The sequence below is a fragment of the Oncorhynchus masou genome, unplaced genomic scaffold, assembly GCF_036934945.1.
Source record: "Oncorhynchus masou masou isolate Uvic2021 unplaced genomic scaffold, UVic_Omas_1.1 unplaced_scaffold_1319, whole genome shotgun sequence".
Lineage (NCBI taxonomy): Eukaryota > Metazoa > Chordata > Actinopteri > Salmoniformes > Salmonidae > Oncorhynchus > Oncorhynchus masou.
This window is the reverse complement of record NW_027003056.1, coordinates 55,001-78,274: the sequence shown is the minus strand read 5'-3', so window position 1 is coordinate 78,274 and position 23,274 is coordinate 55,001. Positions and strand designations below refer to the sequence as shown.

The 23,274-nt window shown below is 46.9% G+C and overlaps 1 protein-coding gene across 5 annotated transcripts in view; it reads right to left on the bottom strand.

Annotated features, from left to right (window-relative positions):
• Positions 1 to 9,062: 9,062 nt before the first annotated feature.
• LOC135530300 (sodium-independent sulfate anion transporter-like) overlaps positions 9,063 to 23,274 on the bottom strand; it is a 21,068-nt gene continuing 6,856 nt past the window's right edge. For 2 of the 5 annotated variants that reach the window (XM_064958658.1, XM_064958659.1), the window contains exons 8-17: positions 22,142 to 22,284; positions 21,895 to 22,073; positions 21,446 to 21,518; positions 19,959 to 20,070; positions 19,562 to 19,617; positions 16,493 to 16,633; positions 16,215 to 16,342; positions 15,656 to 15,755; positions 15,106 to 15,265; positions 9,063 to 10,697 (exon numbers count right to left, since the gene is read on the bottom strand). In XM_064958658.1, coding sequence (XP_064814730.1) covers positions 10,622 to 10,697; positions 15,106 to 15,265; positions 15,656 to 15,755; positions 16,215 to 16,342; positions 16,493 to 16,633; positions 19,562 to 19,617; positions 19,959 to 20,070; positions 21,446 to 21,518; positions 21,895 to 22,073; positions 22,142 to 22,284 — 1,168 coding nt within the window. In that variant the 3' untranslated portion in view covers positions 9,063 to 10,621. Of the gene's footprint in view, positions 10,698 to 14,335; positions 14,995 to 15,105; positions 15,266 to 15,655; positions 15,756 to 16,214; positions 16,343 to 16,492; positions 16,634 to 19,561; positions 19,618 to 19,958; positions 20,071 to 21,445; positions 21,519 to 21,894; positions 22,074 to 22,141; positions 22,285 to 23,274 lie in introns of those variants that run through there. The other 3 variants (XM_064958660.1, XM_064958661.1, XM_064958662.1) reach the window with 3 other exon arrangements.

Here is a 23,274-nt window from a genome sequence, read left to right as displayed (position 1 = left end):
ACAAGTGTGAGCAGCAAACCAGGTGAGAGGAACCTCGGGGCTACGCCCCAAATGGCACCCTATTCTCTAAATTGTGCACTAGGGCCCATAGGGCTCTGGTCAAAAGTAGAGCACTGAATAGGGTGCCATTTGGCACACAGCCCCAGTGTTCTGAGTGTAGGAACTGGAGAGAACTGGAAAGCGGGTCCTTAAAGCAGTACAGCTGGAAGCAGCCACGTAGGTGAGAGGGTTCTCAGGTGTATTGACGAGGGGAACTGGACTTTGTTCATACAGACACCGAGCTGCGTTCCCTATTCCCTAATATAGTGCACCACTTAATGACCAACTAAACCTACAGCTCTGATCAAAAGTAGTGTTGTTTCCCCTCCCCGTGTTACTGTTCCCCCCTCCCCGTGTTACTGTTCCCCTCCCCGTGTTACTGTTCCCCCTCCCCGTGTTACTGTCCCCCTCCCCGTGTTACTGTCCCCCTCCCCGTGTTACTGTCCCCCTCCCCGTGTTACTGTTCCCCCCTCCCCGTGTTACTGTCCCCCTCCCCGTGTTACTGTTCCCCTCCCCGTGTTACTGTCCCCCTCTCCCCGTGTTACTGTCCCCCCTCCCCGTGTTACTGTCCCGCTCCCAGTGTTACTGTTCCCCTCCCTGTGTTACTGTTTCTCTTCCTCTCTTTGCAGAACAAAAATGTAGTGCATTCAAGACCACGGACTGAGTTCGCAATACATCCTGCGGGGTCAGAGAAATAATTACATGAACTCTCATAGACTTTAGGCCTACTTTCCTGGACTGATAACTACACTGAACAAAAGTGTACATGCAACATGTAAAGTGTTGGTCCCATGTTTCATGAGCTGAAATAAAAGATCCCATTTTTCCTATACGCACAAAAAGCTTATTTCTCTCAAATGTTGTGCTCAAATTTGTTTACCTCCCTGTTAGTGAACATTTCTCCTTTGCCACGATAATCCATCCACCTGACAGGTGTGGCATATCAAGAAGCTGATTAAACAGCACGATCATTACACAGGTGCACCTTGTGCTGGGGGAAAATAAAAGGCCACTCTAAAATGTACACTTTTGTCCCACAACACAGATGTCTCAAGTTTTTGAGGGCTTGTGCAATCGACATGCTGACTGCAGGAATGTCCATCAGAGCTTTTGCCAGATAATTGAATGTTAATTTCTCTACCATAAGCCACCTCCAATGGCATTTTAGAGAATTTTACAGTACGCACAACCAGCCTCACAACCGCAGACCACGTGTAATGGCATTATGTGGGCGAGCGGGTTTGCTGATGTCAACGTTGACAGAGTGCCCCGTGGTGGCGGTGGGGTTATGATATGGGCAGGCAAGCTGTGGACAACGAACACAATTGCATTTATTTGAATGCACAGATATACCGTGATGAGATCCTGATGCCCATTTTCATTCCATTTATCTGTCACCATCACCTCCTGTCTCAGCATGTTAATGCACAGCCTCATGTCGCAAGAAAATGTACATAAGTCCTGGAAGCTGAACATTTCCCAGTTCTTCCATCGCCTGCCTACTCACCAGACATGTCACCCATTGAGCATGTTTGGGATGCTCTGGATTGACATGTCCGACAGCCTGTTTCAGTTTTGGCCAATATCCAGCAACTTCGCAGAGCCATTGAAGAGAAGTGGGACAACATTTCATGGGCCACAATCAACATTCCACATCAACATCAACAATCAACATTCCATATATTAAAACCCTTAATGGTGCCCCTCTTCGATTAATTTGGATAGGACTACCAAATTAGTTAAATTAGATAAAATAATCTTGAATATCCATAGCCAGAAGTCACAACAGTTGCCGAGGTCGGAGGGGCAGACAGCAAGGTTTATGCAAACCCCCCACTGTTGCAAACCAAATGCTGGGCGAGAAGCAAAGGGACATAATGTCTTGGTGCTTTTTCTCCAAGTGGAGATCAAGTTTATGAATTGCCTGGCTGGACTGATGGGAGGGGACAGTGGATATGTGTCTTCCATACTCTCATCACCTTTGGACTCTTAATCAATAGTCTTGTTGTGATGAGGACCAATGAATAACAAATGGTTCAACTGCACTTATGACAGCGGCAGGGTAGCCTAGTGGTTAGAGACGGGTAGCCTAGTGGTTAGAGGCGGGTAGCCTAGTGGTTAGAGGCGGGTAGCCTAGTGGTTAGAGGCGGGTAGCCTAGTGGTTAGAGGCGGGTAGCCTAGTGGTTAGAGCGTTGGACTAGTAACTGAAAGGTTGCAAGTTCGAATCCCCGAGCTGACAAGGTACAAATCTGTCGTTCTGCCCCTGAACAGGCAGTTAACCCACAGTTCCTAGGCCGTCATTGAAAATAAGAATTTGTTCTAAACTGACTTGCCTAGTTAAATAAAGGTCAAATTTAAAAAAAAACATCTGAAGCTGAAGGAGCGTCCGTATATGGTTTGATTGGAGAGATTCTACGTTAAAATCAAAGAAACCCTCAGAAAAGAAAGGTCAGAAAATATCTTGAAACGAAACAGGAAGCTATCAACGTATACTATGCCACAGGAGGTTGGTGGCACCTTAATTTGGGAGGACGGGTTCGTGGTAATGGCTGGAGCTGAATCGATGGAATGGTATCCAATCCATTAAATACATGGTTTGATGCCGTTCCATTTGCTCTGTTCCGTTATCATTATGAGCCGTCCTCCCCATCCTCCGTCCTCCCCTCAGCAGCCTCCACTGGACTATGCGTATTGATTGACAGGGTCACATGTAATACAAATCACATTTTATGCCCCTGTGGTGAGGGCCACCGTGGCAGGTGTGTTGTTGCCTACCCTCACCACCTGGGGGCGGCCCATCAGGAAGTCCAGTTGTTGAGGGAGGTTTTCAGTCCCAGGGTCCCTAGCTTAGTGATGAGCTTGGAGGACACTGTGGTGTTGAACGCTGAGCTGTAGTCAATGAACAACATTCTCCTGTAGGTGTTCCTTTTGTCCAAATGGAAAGGACAGTGTGGCGCGCAGTAGAGATTGAGTCATCTGTGGATCTGTTGAGGTGTTATCCGAGTTGAAGTGGGTCCAAAGTGTCTTGGATAATGGTGTTGATGTGAGGCATGACAAGCCTTCCAAAACATGTCATGGCTATAGATGTGAATGCTACTGGGCAATAGTCATTTAGGTTACCTTTTTTGGGCATAGGGACTATGGTGGTTTGCTTGAAACATGTAGGTATTTCTGACTGGGTCAGGGAGAGGTTGAAAGTTAAGATTCTTGCAAGCTGCATGCTCTGAGTACATGTCCTTGTAATCCGTCTGGCCTTGCGGCCCTGTGAATGTTAGTCTGATTAAAGGTCTTTCATCAGCTACGGAAGTGATCAAACAGTCGTTCCGAACAGATGTTGTTCTCATGCATGGTTCAGTGTTGCTTGCCTTGAAGTTAGCATAGAAGGCATTTGGCTCGTCTGGTCGGCTCGCGTCACAGTTTCCCTTTATATAATCCGTGATAGTTTGCAAGCCCTGCCACATCTGACGAGCATCAAAGCTGGTGTAGCAGGATTCGATCTTAATCCTGCATTGACGTTTGTCTGTTTGATGGTTTGTCGGAGGACATAGCAGATTTTCTTATAATAGTCTGGGTTAGTGTCCCACTCCTTGAAAGCGGGAGCTCTGGTTTTTAGCTCAGTGTGTATGTTGCCTGTAATCCAGGGCTTCTGGTTGAAATATGTACCCGTACGGTCACTGTGAGGACCAGGTTGTCAATGCACTTGTTAATGAAGTCGGTGACTGATGTGGTAAACTCCTCAATGTTATTGGATGAATCCCAGGACATATTCCAGTCTGTGCTAGCGAAACAGTCCTGTAGCTTAGCATCCGCTTGATCAGACCACTTCTGTATTGAGCGCATCACTGGTACTTCCTGTTTGAGTTTTTGCCTGTAAGCAGGATTCAGGAAGATAGAGTTATAGTCATATTTGCCGTAAGGAGGGCGAGGGAGAGCTTTACATTTGTCTCTGTGTAAAGGTCGTCTAGAGTTTTTTTTTTTTTTTTTACTTCTCGTTGAACACAAGACCTGTTTGACTTGAGGTACTGGGCCTAGCCTGAATAGACACTTTGAGACCCTCTCATATACGCTGTATGAGAGTAGTGGATTACATCAGAATGGTACGGCTGTATGAGAACAGTGGATTACATTAGAATGGTACGGCTGTATGAGAACAGTGGATTACATCAGAAAGGCACGGCTGTATGAGAACAGTGGATTACATCAGAAAGGCACGGCTGTATGAGAGTAGTGGATTACATCAGAATGGCACGGCTGTATGAGAGTAGTGGATTACATCAGAAAGGCACGGCTGTATGAGAGTAGTGGATTACATCAGAAAGGCACGGCTGTATGAGAGTAGTGGATTACATCAGAAAGGCACGGCTGTATGAGAGTAGTGGATTACATCAGAAAGGCACGGCTGTATGAGAGTAGTGGATTACATCAGAATGGCACGGCTGTATGAGAGTAGTGGATTACATCAGAATGGCACGGCTGTATGAGAGTAGTGGATTACATCAGAATGGCACGGCTGTATGAGAGTAGTGGATTACATCAGAATGGCACGGCTGTATGAGAGTAGTGGATTACATCAGAATGGCACGGCTGTATGAGAGTAGTGGATTACATCAGAATGGCACGGCTGTATGAGAGTAGTGGATTACATCAGAATGGCACGGCTGTATGAGAGTAGTGGATTACATCAGAATGGCACGGCTGTATGAGAGTAGTGGATTACATCAGAATGGCACGGCTGTATGAGAGTAGTGGATTACATCAGAATGGCACGGCTGTATGAGAGTAGTGGATTACATCAGAATGGCACGGCTGTATGAGAGTAGTGGATTACATCAGAATGGCACGGCTGTATGAGAGTAGTGGATTACATCAGAATGGCACGGCTGTATGAGAGTAGTGGATTACATCAGAATGGCACGGCTGTATGAGAGTAGTGGATTACATCAGAATGGCACGGCTGTATGAGAGTAGTGGATTACATCAGAATGGCACGGCTGTATGAGAGTAGTGGATTACATCAGAATGGCACGGCTGTATGAGAGTAGTGGATTACATCAGAATGGCACGGCTGTATGAGAGTAGTGGATTACATCAGAATGGCACGGCTGTATGAGAGTAGTGGATTACATCAGAATGGCACGGCTGTATGAGAGTAGTGGATTACATCAGAATGGTACGGCTGTATGAGAGTAGTGGATTACATCAGAATGGTACGGCTGTATGAGAGTAGTGGATTACATCAGAATGGTACGGCTGTATGAGAGTAGTGGATTACATCAGAATGGTACGGCTGTATGAGAGTAGTGGATTACATCAGAATGGTACGGCTGTATGAGAGTAGTGGATTACATCAGAATGGCACGGCTGTATGAGAACAGTGGATTACATCAGAATGGCACGGCTGTATGAGAACAGTGGATTACATCAGAATGGCACGGCTGTATGAGAACAGTGGATTACATTAGAATGGTACGGCTGTATGAGAGTAGTGGATTACATCAGAATGGCACGGCTGTATGAGAACAGTGGATTACATCAGAATGGCACGGCTGTATGAGAACAGTGGATTACATTAGAATGGTACGGCTGTATGAGAGTAGTGGATTACATTAGAATGGTACGGCTGTATGAAAGTAGTGGATTACATTAGAATGGTACGGCTGTATGAAAGTAGTGGATTACATCAGGAAGTATGATTTTGTTGACTTTGTTGCATCAATCCCTAGTGTCGTGGAAAATTACAGAATTAGTCACGCTATCCCATGTTTTAAGATCAGTCTCGTTATATGCTAGTGTTTTTCTAACCTGATACAAACTTGTCTTTGTGTGACTTAGTCATAAGACTGGGCGTATAGCTAAGATCTGTTCGGTGTATAGCTAAGATCTGTTAGGTGTATAGCTAAGATCTGTTAGGCGTATAGCTAAGATCTGTTAGGCGTATAGCTAAGATCTGTTCGGCGTACAGCTAAGATCTGTTCGGCGTATAGCTAAGATCTGTTAGGCGTATAGCTAAGATCTGTTAGGCGTATAGCTAAGATCTGTTAGGCGTATAGCTAAGATCTGTTAGGCGTATAGCTAAGATCTGTTAGGCGTATAGCTAAGATCTGTTAGGCGTATAGCTAAGATCTGTTCGGCGTATAGCTAAGATCTGTTAGATGTATAGCTAAGATCTGTTAGGTGTATAGCTAAGATCTGTTAGGCGTATAGCTAAGATCTGTTAGGCATATAGCTAAGATCTGTTAGGCGTATAGCTAAGATCTGTTAGGCGTATAGCTAAGATCTGTTAGGCGTATAGTTAAGATATGCTAGGTGTATAGCTAAGATATGCTAGGTGTATAGCTAAGATATGCTAGGTGCGACCGCAGCATGTGAGACATCCCGTGAGTTTACTATCTGCAGGAAGTCAGCTGTGTGGAACCTTGCAGGAAGGAGGAGCCCATTATGGTGTGAACTGTGACAGAACGCAGTTATATGGTTGAGCCCTCTGTCTGTCTTAATATGCACAGACAAACCAATCGCCTTTTACACTATGTTCCGGCCGTTTCCACACATCTGCTAAATTGCCACGTAGACAAAAGAGGTTGTACTTTTTCTATAAAAATTTAAAAAAACAGACTGTTTGTTAAGCTTTCAACTCTAAACCGTTCTTGGTGATGGTTGATTGCTTCATTTTTGCAAATCTTATAATAACGTCGTTGTAAGAGGAATCTGCAGTCTCGTTTTCTATAGAATTGCTACCACACTAGTTAGCCATAAACTTGTTTGGTAGCTATTTACATGTTGACTTGAAAAGGAACAGTAACATAACCAATCTGTCTGACCATGTTTTTATTAATATTAGAGAGAAAGTGAGCACATTTTCAACCCCAAAAGATTATGAACTTTATCAGAAGTGTGTGTATGTGCACTACCTGTACAATCACGAACAGCAGTAAGTTATGTGAGTCTGTTGTACTGAATCCAGGGCTACCGAGTGGCGCAGCAGAATTAGGCACTGCATCTCAGTGCGAGAGGTGTCACTACAGACCCTGGTTCGATTCCGGGCTGTATCACAACCGGCTGTGATTGGGAGTCCCAATTGGTGATTGATTGGACGTCAGGCTCAGTTGGTTCTGCATCTCTCTGGTAACAGCACAGAAGTTTGCTAAATTTACACCTGGGTCTATGTTGCTTACAGTGATTAAACACTTGAGAAAATGGCAACAAGTCACAGTGTACCAGACCAGCCTCGAACTGTATCGGTTAATTATTGGACTCTTTTTCTCTTAGACATAACGTCAGAATCTGGTTGTGGATGTCCCAACACAGGTAAACATAATCAATAACTTCAATGAAGATGAATTGTAAGAATACATGTTGTGTGAAGCGTATATTCAATAAAGCAACAGGTGCCAAAGCTGTATGAGAGATTAAAATACCTTGTTTTTACACTGGTCAGCAGCTGGTCCTTGTTCTTCTCATCAAAGACTCCATTCTCCATCTTCCATTACATAGATACACAACAGTATGTGGACACCCCTTCAAATGAGTGGATTTGGCTATTTCAGCCACACCTGCTGCTGACAGGTGTATAAAATCGAGCACACAGCCATGCAATCTCCATAGACAAACATTGGAAGTAGAATGGCTTTACTGAAGAGCTCAGTGACATTCAACATGGCACCGTCATAGGATGCCACCTATCCAACAAGTCAGTTTGTTAAAGTTCTGCAATGTTAGAGCTCCCCCGGTCAACTGTAAGTGCTGTTATTGTGAAGTGGAAACATCTAGGAGCAACAACGGCTCAGCCGCAAAGTGGTAGGCCACACAAGCTCACAGAACGAGACCCCCGCGTGCTGAAGGGCGTAGCGTGTAGAAATCATCTGTCCTCGGTTGCAACACTCACTACCGAGTTCCAAACTGCCTCTGGAAGCAACGTCAGCACAATAACTGTTCCTTAGGAGCTCCATGCAATAGCAGAGCAGCAGCACACAAGCCTAACATCACCGTTCGTAATGCCAAGTGTCGGCTGGAGAGGTGTAAAGCTCGCCACCATTGGACTCTGGAGCAGTGGAAACGCGTTCTCTGGAGTAATGAATCACGCTTCACCATTTGGCAATCCGACAGACGAATCTGGGTTTGGCAGATGCCAGGAGAACGCTACCAGCCCCAATGTATAGGGCCAACTGTAAAGTTTGGTGGAGGAGGAATAATGGTCTCGGTCTGTTTTTCATGGTTTGGGCTAGGCCCCTTAGCTCCAGTGAAGGGAAATCTTAAGGGAAACTCTGAAGGGAAACTCTGAACCAACTATATTAATTTGGGGACAGGTTGAATTTAGCTAGCTTGCTGTTGCTAGCTAATTTTTCCTGGGATGTGAACATTGGGTTGTTATTTTACCTTAAATACACAAGGTCCTCTACTCCACAGATAAAAGGGTAAACCGTGTTAGTTTCTAGACATTTCTCCTCCTTCAGGCTTCTTCCACTTTGGACTTTATATGGCTGTTGGCAACCAACTTTAAGGTGCATTACCACCACCAACTGGACTGGAGTGTAGACCTCAGTTCATCTTTCAATCACCCACGTGGGTATATGCTCCTAAAAACCAATGAGGAGGCGAGACTTCCAGCGCGTCAAGCGTGACAAATAGAATCAAGTTCTATTTTAGTGCCTGGCTCCACAGACGCTTGTTGACTCGCGCAAGCAGTGTGGATGCAATGATTGAATTAGATGTGTACATTTATTTTGCAATGCTCGCTCATGTTACATGCTGACCACACCATAGAGCGCATTCATACCTTAATAGAAAATGATTCAAGTAAAAGTGAGTCACCCAGTAAAATACTACTTGAGTAAGTCAAAGTATTTGGTTTTAAATAGTCTTATGTATCAAATGTAATTGAAAAAATATATTTAAGTATCAAAAGTAAAAGTATAAATAATTTCAAATGACATGTATTAGGCAATCCAAACAGCACAATTTATGTTTGTAGTAGTAGTCAAAAATATAAATAGCAAAGCACAGATACCCCAAAACGACTTCAGTAGTACTTTAAAGTATCTTTACTTAAGCACTTTACACCACTGGTTAATTCACAACATAAACTAAGTTTGGAGATGTATACAAATTGTCAGTCTTCTCAAATACATTTCTAAGTAAAGAATTAAAAAGTTTCAAAGTGTTAAAAAAATAAAAAAATAATTGTATTAAGTGCAGAACATGCAAGGCACAAACCATTTGGAATGTGATATTCTTCTTATGGTCATGATCGTACAGGTAAATACTCTCACACACACACACACACACACACACACACACACACACACACACACACACACAGAGAGTAGGAGACAGTCAACTTCTCATCCAATAGAGGCAACCAATAAAGCACAATTGATCAATTTGAAAGGGATCGATAATTGTAATTTAAGTCTAATTGATCAAGCAAATGTATACAATAATATATTATATGTAGTAATGCGTATAAGAAGAACATTTAAAAACAAAGTTGCAATAGTGTAAGTATCTCCCCAGTCTAAGGATATCTGACAAGTCCTATACCAGACAGAACCCTAACACCCATGTAAATCAAATCAAAACATTCCATAGGTATTAGATACACAGTTCTATCTCTGGACAGGCTAAGTGCTATTTCCTCCATATTGCTTCCACCTATCCACACACACTGACTCCGGTGAGGGCTTCCCAATCCTGGTCCGGGGACCCAAGGCGGTGCACGTTTTGTTTTTAGCTTAATTCAACTAATCAACTTACCATCAAGCATTTGGTTGAATCAGGTTTGTGAGTGCGAGGGCAAAAAACAAAAATGTGCCCCCCTTAGGGTCCGCGGGACCAGGACTGGGACACACGGGTAGGGGCTTGGAAAGGATTTGGAATTTTGATTTGGAACACAAACAGGAAGTTAAGTGCTGAGAGGGTGGGGCTTCTTTCCTTACATCACTTCCTGAGAAGTGATTTCCCGTCCTCCAGTTCCTCTGTGTATGTTGGCTCTGAAGGGGTTAACACACAGAGCAAACCTGTTAAAACAGACCCGGGATAAAGGTAGTGTGTGCTAGCTGTTCCTGTAAACTTCCTGTCATTATGCTAACGCTAGTTAGCAATGGGCCAGAAACTACCTTCAAACTGCACACAGAGACATTCAAATGTCCATTAGTGATAGAAACCACAAACCTACTCTAGACTTGATCCGTGTCTACAGATAACTTCAACAACATAAAAGTCATTATAAAAGCTACAAGATGAAACCGATCACACAGCAACATCTTCAAAGTGGAAAAGCATAAGAGATCGGTTCTCATGCTTGGTTAAAAAAGGGGGATTGACAACCTGTCAACTGCTTGACAGCCAATAAATTAGTAAGGGGGAGGGACATTCTTGGCCATCGCTGTACCCTGATTGGTCCAGATCCATACCAATCATTCTGATTTCAGTGTCAGGGTCCGTTGAGTCGAGTGTAATCGGTGCACTCAGCAGGGATTGGTTCAGGACAGCATAAAAAAATATATATATATATATATATATCACTGTTCTCGTCTGTGATTGGTTGGTTGTAGTGTCAGTCACTAAGTGCTACCCGATAGGATGGTTAGTGCCGCCTCCACACTGGCGGTGTGTCTAAGATCCGGCAGGTCTGCTGCCAACAGGACCTCCAAGACTGAATACTGAGAGAGGGAGACGGAGGGAAGAGGAGAGAGAGAGAGAGAGAGAGAGAGACGGAGGGAAGAGAGGAGAGAGAGAGACAGAGAGAGACGGAGGGAAGAGAAGAGAGAGAGAGACAGAGGGAAGAGAAGAGAGAGAGAGAGAGAGAGAGACGGAGGGAAGAGGAGAGAGAGAGAGAGAGAGGGAAGAGAAGAGAGAGACAGAGAGACAGAGGGAAGAGAAGAGAGAGAGGGAAGAGGAGAGAGAGAGAGAGACAGAGGGAAGAGAAGAGAGAGAGACAGGGGGGAAGAGAAGAGAGAGAGACAGGGGGGAAGAGAAGAGAGACAGAGGGAAGAGAAGAGAGAGAGACAGGGGGGAAGAGAAGAGAGACAGAGGGAAGAGAAGAGAGAGAGACAGAGGGAAGAGAAGAGAAGAGAAGAGAAGAGAGAGAGGGAAGAGGAGAGAGAGAGAGGGAAGAGAAGAGAGAGAGAGAGAGGGAAGAGAAGAGAGAGAGAGAGAGGGAAGAGAAGAGAGAGAGAGACAGGGGGGAAGAGAAGAGAGAGAGACAGAGGGAAGAGAAGAGAGAGAGACAGAGGGAAGAGAAGAGAGACAGAGGGAAGAGAAGAGAGAGAGGGGGGAAGAGGAGAGAGAGAGACAGAGGGAAGAGAAGAGAGAGAGAGAGAGGGAAGAGAAGAGAGAGAGGGGAAGAGAAGAGAGAGACAGAGGGAAGAGAAGAGAGAGAGACAGAGGGAAGAGAAGAGAGAGAGACAGAGGGAAGAGAAGAGACAGAGGGAAGAGAAGAGAGAGAGACAGAGGGAAGAGAAGAGAGACGGAGGGAAGAGAAGAGAGAGAGGGAAGAGGAGAGAGAGAGAGAGACAGAGGGAAGAGAAGAGAGAGAGACAGGGGGAAGAGAAGAGAGAGAGACAGAGGGAAGAGAAGAGAGAGAGACAGAGGGAAGAGAAGAGAAGAGAAGAGAGAGAGGGAAGAGGAGAGAGAGAGAGAGGGAAGAGAAGAGAGAGAGAGAGAGGGAAGAGAAGAGAGAGAGAGACAGGGGGGAAGAGAAGAGAGAGAGACAGAGGGAAGAGAAGAGAGAGAGACAGAGGGAAGAGAAGAGAGAGAGACAGAGGGAAGAGAAGAGAGAGAGACAGAGGGAAGAGAAGAGAGAGAGACAGAGGGAAGAGAAGAGAGAGAGGGGGGAAGAGGAGAGAGAGAGACAGAGGGAAGAGAAGAGAGAGAGACAGAGGGAAGAGAAGAGAGAGACAGAGGGAAGAGAAGAGAGAGACAGAGGGAAGAGAAGAGAGAGACAGAGGGAAGAGAAGAGAGAGACAGAGGGAAGAGAAGAGAGAGAGAGGGAAGAGGAGAGAGAGAGACAGAGGGAAGAGAAGAGAGAGAGAGGGAAGAGGAGAGAGAGGGAAGAGGAGAGAGAGAGAGAGGGAAGAGAAGAGAGAGAGAGGGAAGAGGAGAGAGAGACAGAGGGAAGAGAAGAGAGAGAGAGGGAAGAGGAGAGAGAGACAGAGGGAAGAGGAGAGAGAGAGACAGAGGGAAGAGAAGAGAGAGAGAGGGAAGAGGAGAGAGAGAGACAGAGGGAAGAGAAGAGAGAGAGAGGGAAGAGGAGAGAGAGAGAGAGAGGGAAGAGAAGAGAGAGAGAGGGAAGAGGAGAGAGAGACAGAGGGAAGAGGAGAGAGAGACAGAGGGAAGAGAAGAGAGAGAGAGGGAAGAGGAGAGAGAGACAGAGGGAAGAGGAGAGAGAGAGACAGAGGGAAGAGAAGAGAGAGAGAGGGAAGAGGAGAGAGAGAGAGAGGGAAGAGAAGAGAGAGAGAGGGAAGAGGAGAGAGAGACAGAGGGAAGAGAAGAGAGAGAGACAGAGGGAAGAGAAGAGACAGATGCAATCAGTCTGATTATACTTCATCATTGTTGGTCAACTAATGAACCTGCAGACCAGAACACACCCAGTCAGTCAGTACCTGCAGACCAGAACACACCCAGTCAGTACCTGCAGACCAGAACACACCCAGTCAGTCAGTACCTGCAGACCAGAACACACCCAGTCAGTCAGTACCTGCAGACCAGAACACACCCAGTCAGTCAGTACCTGCAGACCAGAACACACCCAGTCAGTCAGTACCTGTAGACCAGAACACACCCAGTCAGTCAGTACCTGTAGACCAGAACACACCCAGTCAGTCAGTACCTGCAGACCAGAACACACCCAGTCAGTCAGTACCTGTAGACCAGAACACACCCAGTCAGTCAGTACCTGCAGACCAGAACACACCCAGTCAGTCAGTACCTGTAGACCAGAACACACCCAGTCAGTCAGTACCTGTAGACCAGAACACACCCAGTCAGTCAGTACCTGTAGACCAGAACACACCCAGTCAGTCAGTACCTGCAGGCCAGAACACACCCAGTCAGTCAGTACCTGCAGACCAGAACACACCCAGTCAGTCAGTACCTGCAGGCCAGAACACACCCAGTCAGTCAGTACCTGCAGGCCAGAACACACCCAGTCAGTCAGTACCTGCAGACCAGAACACACCCAGTCAGTCAGTACCTGCAGACCAGAACACACCCAGTCAGTCAGTACCTGTAGACCAGAACACACCCAGTCAGTACCTGTAGACCACCCAGTCAGTCAGTACCTGCAGACCAGAACACACCCAGTCAGTCAGTACCTGCAGACCAGAACACACCCAGTCAGTACCTGCAGACCAGAACACACCCAGTCAGTACCAGCAGACCAGAACACACCCAGTCAGTCAGTACCTGCAGACCAGAACACACCCAGTCAGTCAGTACCTGCAGACCAGAACACACCCAGTCAGTCAGTACCTGCAGACCAGAACACACCCAGTCAGTCAGTACCTGCAGGCCACCCAGTCAGTCAGTACCTGCAGACCAGAACACACCCAGTCAGTCAGTACCTGCAGGCCACCCAGTCAGTCAGTACCTGCAGACCAGAACACACCCAGTCAGTCAGTACCTGCAGACCAGAACACACCCAGTCAGTACCAGCAGACCAGAACACACCCAGTCAGTCAGTACCAGCAGACCAGAACACACCCAGTCAGTCAGTACCTGCAGACCAGAACACACCCAGTCAGTCAGTACCTGCAGACCAGAACACACCCAGTCAGTCAGTACCTGCAGACCAGAACACACCCAGTCAGTCAGTACCTGCAGGCCAGAACACACCCAGTCAGTCAGTACCTGCAGACCAGAACACACCCAGTCAGTCAGTACCTGCAGACCAGAACACACCCAGTCAGTACCTGTAGACCAGAACACACCCAGTCAGTACCTGCAGACCAGAACACACCCAGTCAGTCAGTACCTGCAGACCAGAACACACCCAGTCAGTCAGTACCTGCAGACCAGAACACACCCAGTCAGTACCTGTAGACCAGAACACACCCAGTCAGTCAGTACCTGCAGACCAGAACACACCCAGTCAGTCAGTACCTGCAGACCAGAACACACCCAGTCAGTCAGTACCTGTAGACCAGAACACACCCAGTCAGTCAGTACCTGTAGACCAGAACACACCCAGTCAGTCAGTACCTGCAGACCAGAACACACCCAGTCAGTCAGTACCTGCAGACCAGAACACACCCAGTCAGTCAGTACCTGCAGACCAGAACACACCCAGTCAGTCAGTACCTGCAGACCAGAACACACCCAGTCAGTCAGTACCTGCAGACCAGAACACACCCAGTCAGTCAGTACCTGCAGACCAGAACACACCCAGTCAGTCAGTACCTGTAGACCAGAACACACCCAGTCAGTCAGTACCTGCAGGCCAGAACACACCCAGTCAGTCAGTACCTGCAGGCCAGAACACACCCAGTCAGTCAGTACCTGTAGACCAGAACACACCCAGTCAGTCAGTACCTGCAGACCAGAACACACCCAGTCAGTCAGTACCTGTAGACCAGAACACACCCAGTCAGTCAGTACCTGCAGACCAGAACACACCCAGTCAGTCAGTACCTGTAGACCAGAACACACCCAGTCAGTCAGTACCTGCAGACCAGAACACACCCAGTCAGTCAGTACCTGCAGGCCAGAACACACCCAGTCAGTCAGTACCTGTAGACCAGAACACACCCAGTCAGTCAGTACCTGCAGGCCAGAACACACCCAGTCAGTCAGTACCTGCAGACCAGAACACACCCAGTCAGTCAGTACCTGTAGACCAGAACACACCCAGTCAGTCAGTACCTGTAGACCAGAACACACCCAGTCAGTCAGTACCTGCAGACCAGAACACACCCAGTCAGTCAGTACCTGTAGACCAGAACACACCCAGTCAGTCAGTACCTGCAGACCAGAACACACCCAGTCAGTCAGTACCTGTAGACCACCCAGTCAGTCAGTACCTGTAGACCACCCAGTCAGTCAGTACCTGTAGACCACCCAGCCAGTCAGTACCTGCAGACCACCCAGTCAGTCAGTACCTGCAGACCAGAGAAGATGAGTCCGACCCCTCGTAGTTTGAACTGCCGCAGCAGGTCCCTGAGCTCCTTGACAACTGTATAGTCTACAGTATTGACATGATGACAGTCCAGGACCACTGACCGAGGAGGAGAGGCTGAGGGAGACAGGGGGGTGGGGGGAGGACAGGAGGGAGGGAGGGAGGGAGGGAGGGGGAGGGGAGAGGGACAGGAGGGAGGGAGGGAGGGAGGGAGGGGGAGGGGGGAGAGGACAGGAGGGAGGGAGGGAGGGAGGGAGGGGGGAGGGGGAGAGGACAGGAGGGAGGGAGGGAGGGAGGGGGAGAGGACAGGAGGGAGGGGGGAGGAAGGGGGGACAGGAGGGAGGGAGGGAGGGAGGGGGAGAGGACAGGAGGGAGGGGGAGAGTAGAGGAGGGAGGGAGGAGGGGGGAAACGCACAAGAGGAGGAAAGATTAGTCTCCTTTGGCAGACAGATTGCCTCCCACATTAACAATGTTCCAGCATTCCAGAATACACACACTCTCTCTCACCCTGCAGGGCCTGAGTGTATAGGACAGTGTTGAGGTACTCTGTGGAGGGGAAACTGAGTCCACTGTCTAACTCCATCACCAAAACACCATGATCACACACCTGTACACAGAGAGAACACACCTGTTACACACAGAGAACACACACCTGTTACACACAGAGAACACACACACCTGTTACACACAGAGAGAACACACACACCTGTTACACACAGAGAGAACACACACACCTGTTACACACAGAGAGAACACACACACCTGTTACACACAGAGAGAACACACACACCTGTTACACACAGAGAGAACACACACACCTGTTACACACAGAGAGAACACACACACCTGTTACACACAGAGAACACACACACCTGTTACACACAGAGAGAACACACACACCTGAATACACAGAGAACACACACACTTGAACACACACACTTGTACACACAGAGAGAACACACACACAACACACAGACACACCTGTTACACACAGACACACCTGTTACATGCGCACGTGCACACACACACACACAAATGAATGCACGCACGCACACATACACATTACCTTTATGCTGGGCCTGGCTACATTGTAGAGCAGCATGAGTCCAGAAACAACTACACCTCCCACAATGCCGTACTGCACCTCCCAGAAACTCAACAGGAAGGTGATCAGGAACGGCACCAGATCAAGCTCTAACACACAGACACACAGATTTGAAAACACACACACACACACACACACACACACACACACACACACACACACACACACAGATTTAAAAACACACACACACACAGATTTGAAATACACTGACACACAAAGATTCAACACAAACTACTCACTGCGTATCCTCCAGAACTGCATGACGACACGGTAGTCGACCAGGGGAGCCACAGCACAGATGATGACTGCTGCCAGAGAGGCTTTAGGGATGTAGTAGAATGCTGGCATCAGGAAGGCCAGGGACAACAGCACTACCACACCTCAACACCAGACAGATACCACACATTAATTACAGTATACTACCTACTACACAATACACTACCACACCTCAACACCAGACAGATACCACACATTAATTACAGTATACTAACTACCACACCTCAACACCAGACAGATACCACACATTAATTACAGTATACTAACTACTACACAACCCCACCTCAACACCAGACAGATACCACACATTAATTACAGTATACTAACTACTACACAATACACTACCACACCTCAACACCAGACAGATACCACACATTAATTACAGTATACTACCTACTACACAATACACTACCACACCTCAACACCAGACAGATACCACACATTAATTACAGTATACTAACTACTACACAATACACTACCACACCTCAACACCAGACAGATACCACACATTAATTACAGTATACTAACTACTACACAATACACTACCACACCTCAACACCAGACAGATACCACACATTAATTACAGTATACTACCTACTACACAATACACTACCACACCTCAACACCAGACAGATACCACACATTAATTACAGTATACTACCTACTACACAATACACTACCACACCTCAACACCAGACAGATACCACACATTAATTACAGTATACTAACTACTACACAATACACTACCACACCTCAACACCAGACAGATACCACACATTAATTACAGTATACTAACTACTACACAACCCCACCCCAACACCAGACAGATACCACACATTAATTACAGTATACTAACTACTACACTACCACACCTCAACACCAGACAGAAACCACACATTAATTACAGTATACTAACTACTACACAATACACTACCACACCTCAACACCAGACAGATACCACACATTAATTACAGTATACTAACTACTACACAATACACTACCACACCTCAACACCAGACAGATACCACACATTAATTACAGTATACTAACTACTACACAATACACTACCACACCTCAACACCAGACAGATACCACACATTAATTACAGTATACTAACTACTACACAATACACTACCACACCTCAACACCAGACAGATACCACACATTAATTACAGTATACTAACTACTACACAACCCCACCCCAACACCAGACAGATACCACACATTAATTACAGTATACTAACTACTACACAACCCCACCCCAACACCAGACAGATACCACACATTAATTACAGTATACTAACTACTACACAACCCCACCTCAACACCAGACAGATACCACACATTAATTACAGTATACTAACTACCACACCTCAATACCGGGGGGCGTCAGACACTACACAATAATTACAAGTATACTGCAGTATTATACAGTAAACAACATTGCAGTACAGTACAGAGAGAGAGAGAGAGAGATGGATGGATAGGAGAGAGAGAGAGATGGATGGATAGGAGAGAGAGAGATATGGATGGATGGATAGGAGAGATATGGATGGATAGGAGAGATATGGATGGATAGGAGAGATATGGATGGATAGGAGAGAGAGAGAGATATGGATGGATAGGAGAGAGAGAGAGATATGGATGGATAGGAGAGATATGGATGGATGGATAGGAGAGATATGGATGGATGGATAGGAGAGATATGGATGGATGGATAGGAGAGATATGGATGGATGGATAGGAGAGATATGGATGGATGGATAGGAGAGATATGGATGGATAGGAGAGATATGGATGGATAGGAGAGATATGGATGGATGGATAGGAGAGATATGGATGGATGGATAGGAGAGATATGGATGGATAGGAGAGATATGGATGGATAGGAGAGATATGGATGGATAGGAGAGATATGGATGGATAGGAGAGATATGGATGGATAGGAGAGATATGGATGGATAGGAGAGATATGGATGGATAGGAGAGAGAGAGAGATATGGATGGATAGGAGAGAGAGAGAGATATGGATGGATAGGAGAGAGAGAGATATGGATGGATAGGAGAGAGAGAGAGATATGGATGGATAGGAGAGAGAGAGATATGGATGGATAGGAGAGAGAGAGAGATATGGATGGATAGGAGAGAGAGAGAGATATGGATGGATAGGAGAGAGAGAGAGATATGGATGGATAGGAGAGAGAGAGGATGGATAGGAGAGAGAGAGATATGGATGGATAGGAGAGAGAGAGAGATATGGATGGATAGGAGAGAGAGAGAGATATGGATGGATAGGAGAGAGAGATATGGATGGATAGGAGAGAGAGAGATATGGATGGATAGGAGAGAGAGAGATATGGATGGATAGGAGAGAGAGAGAGATGGATGGATAGGAGAGAGAGATGGATGGATGGATAGGAGAGAGAGATGGATGGATGGATAGGAGAGAGAGAGAGATATGGATGGATAGGAGAGAGAGAGATATGGATGGATAGGAGAGAGAGAGAGATATGGATGGATAGGAGAGAGAGAGATATGGATGGATAGGAGAGAGAGAGATATGGATGGATAGGAGAGAGAGAGATATGGATGGATAGGAGAGAGAGATATGGATGGATAGGAGAGAGAGAGATATGGATGGATAGGAGAGAGAGAGATATGGATGGATAGGAGAGAGAGAGATATGGATGGATAGGAGAGAGAGATATGGATGGATAGGAGAGAGAGAGAGATGGATGGATAGGAGAGAGAGAGAGATGGATGGATAGGAGAGAGAGAGATATGGATGGATAGGAGAGAGAGAGATATGGATGGATAGGAGAGAGAGATATGGATGGATAGGAGAGAGAGAGATGGATGGATAGGAGAGAGAGAGATATGGATGGATAGGAGAGAGAGAGATATGGATGGATAGGAGAGAGAGAGAGATGGATGGATAGGAGAGAGAGATATGGATGGATAGGAGAGAGAGAGATATGGATGGATAGGAGAGAGAGAAATGGGAGGGATATTTGTAGTAAATTCTGTCTTACCAGTGACTATGCCTCCGGCTGGTGTACACACCCCTGTCTGGGAGTTCACTGCAGTCCTGAACATGGGCAGATTATACATTAGCGTGTACATAACACAAACACACACACTACACAGGAAACACACGGACATTAGTGTTGTCACCATGTCAGTATTTTCCATGGCAAAAAAATAAAACACTAAGCAGACTAAACTCCTTTAAAACCTACTTGTGTAACATATTGTGTGGTACAACTTGCAAAATAAACAAATGTGATTCTGGGTGACAACATCAGGCTGTTTGTTTCCAACATTAGGACTGTTTCAAGAGCTTCAGTCTGCTTCATGTTGTGTTTCCTTTGTTTCCTTACTTCCTAGTATCACCATACGGGTGTCATGGCAACACTAATGCACACACACCTTCCGAAGCTTCCTGTGACCGGATAGGCTGAGACGAAGGATCCCATAATGTTGGTTAGACCAATAGCAAACAGTTCCTGGTTGGCATTGATTCTATAGTCATTCTGACTGGCTGGGGATTCAAATCAAATCAAACTTTATTCAAAGTGCATTTAAACTCACTTAAAAGCAAAGAAGATAGAGAAACAGAATAATTATGCAAGATTTTTGAGATATTCCATCCTCAATGTGACTTCTCTGGTCAAATAAATAACAATAATAAAATAATAATCAACAACACACGTTGGTACAGAAAGAGTGCACCAGTAACATGACACACAGCTCTCACACACACACAGCTCTCTCACACACACACAGCTCTCACACACACACACACACACAGCTCTCTCACACACACACACACAGCTCTCTCACACACACACAGCTCTCTCACACACACACACACACACAGCTCTCTCTCACACACACACACACACACACACACACAGCTCTCTCACACAGCTCTCTCACACACACACACACACACAGCTCTCTCACACAGCTCTCTCACACACACACACACACAGCTCTCTCTCACACACACAGCTCTCTCACACACACACAGCTCTCTCACACACACACAGCTCTCTCACACACACACACACAGCTCTCTCACACACACACACACAGCTCTCTCACACACACACACACACACAGCTCTCTCACACACACACACACACACACACACACAGCTCTCACACACACACACACACACAGCTCTCTCACACACACACACACAGCTCTCACACACACACACACACACAGCTCTCTCACACACACACACACACAGCTCTCTCACACACACACACACACAGTTCTCTCACACACACACACACAGCTCTCTCACACACACACACACAGCTCTCACACACACACACACAGCTCTCTCACACACACACACACACACACAGCTCTCTCACACACACACACACACACACACACACAGCTCTCTCACACACACACACACACACACACACAGCTCTCTCACACACACACACACACACACACAGCTCTCTCACACACACACACACACAGCTCTCTCACACACACACACACACAGCTCTCTCACACACACACACACACAGAGCTCTCACACACACACACACACAGCTCTCTCTCACACACACACACACACACAGCTCTCTCACACACACACAGCTCTCTCACACACACACACACACACACACACACACACACACAGCTCTCTCACACACACACACACACACAGCTCTCTCACACACACACACACACAGCTCTCTCACACACACACAGCTCTCTCACACACACACAGCTCTCTCACACACACACACACACACACACAGCTCTCTCACACACACACACACAGCTCTCTCACACACACACACACAGCTCTCTCACACACACACACACAGCTCTCTCACACACACACACAGCTCTCTCACACACACACACACACACACAGCTCTCACCGAAGGCTTTGGCGATGGCAATGCTCTCCAGTACTCCCATGAAGGGGATGACAGCCAGCCCTCCTCCAAAATCCTGCCACAGGATTGGTCAGAAGGGGTTTTCAATCACTCATATCTGAGATGTGATTGGACAACGGAGTTCTAATGACTAATTACTGTTCCCTGATTGGCTTAGCATACTGACCAATAGCGACTAGGGACCTTTGCTGTAATAGCTACTTGTTACTTTTCACTGTAACCTAATTGGAAAACACAATACTGTGACAACTCAACACTAACAAATCAATACTGTAATATCATTGGTTCAGCTCACTCTCCCCCTGCTCTCCCCAACTAAATTACGACACCCACTCTCCAGTGTCAACTCTGTATCCAAATTGGTCCATCCACCTGCCACTCCCCCACCCTGTCAATCACCAACTCTGTATCCCTATTGGTCTGTCACTCACCTTTATGATCTCTCCGAAGCTGATGCTGGTACCGTTGGGCGTGGTCTCGGAGAGGGGAGGGGCTCTGAACGGCGGCAGGCCCTGGGATGTTTTCCCGGTAATGGTGAAGACCGGTGAGCCAAACGCGTTCCATGAGAACGCCACGAAGGACGCCGCCACTACGACCAACGCATTACGCACTGAGGTGGGGAGACACACACATTATACTCTCCCTCTCACACACACACACACCCCCCCAGGTACTGACCGGTAGCGATGCCCCAGACCAGACTGTGAGCGGCCCTGGTGAGGGGGGCGTCCTGTTCGGACGGGGGTTCCAGGGTTCTCTTCATCCACTGCAACATCACCAGCAGACACAGACACAGCAGACCTAGAACCACGTCTCCTATCCTACACACACACACACTACAACATTACACACAAATGTTGCAACATTACACAAATGTTGCAACATTACACACACACGTTACAACAACATTACACACAGAAAAGTGTAGCCTACTGTAGGCCTACTCTACCTGGTCTCAGGTATCCCGTAGAAGGTGTAGACTAGTCCTCTACTCTACCTGGTCTCAGGTATCCCGTAGAAGGTGTAGACTAGTCCTCTACTCTACCTGGTCTCAGGTATCCCGTAGAAGGTGTAGACTAGTCCTCTACTCTACCTGGTCTCAGGTATCCTGTAGAAGGTGTAGACCGGTCCTCTACTCTACCTGGTCTCAGGTATCCTGTAGAAGGTGTAGACCGGTCCTCTACTCTACCTGGTCTCAGGTATCCTGTAGAAGGTGTAGACTAGTCCTCTACTCTACCTGGTCTCAGGTATCCTGTAGAAGGTGCAGACCGGTCCTCTACTCTACCTGGTCTCAGGTATCCTGTAGAAGGTGTAGACCGGTCCTCTACTCTACCTGGTCTCAGGTATCCTGTAGAAGGTGTAGACCGGTCCTCTACTCTACCTGGTCTCAGGTATCCTGTAGAAGGTGCAGACCGGTCCTCTACTCTACCCGGTCTCAGGTATCCTGTAGAAGGTGTAGACCAGTCCTCTACTCTACCTGGTCTCAGGTATCCTGTAGAAGGTGCAGACCGGTCCTCTACTCTACCTGGTCTCAGGTATCCTGTAGAAGGTGTAGACCAGTCCTCTACTCTACCTGGTCTCAGGTATCCTGTAGAAGGTGTAGACCAGTCCTCTACTCTACCTGGTCTCAGGTATCCTGTAGAAGGTGTAGACCGGTCCTCTACTCTACCTGGTCTCAGGTATCCTGTAGAAGGTGTAGACCGGTCCTCTACTCTACCTGGTCTCAGGTATCCTGTAGAAGGTGTAGACCGGTCCTCTACTCTACCTGGTCTCAGGTATCCTGTAGAAGGTGTAGACCGGTCCTCTACTCT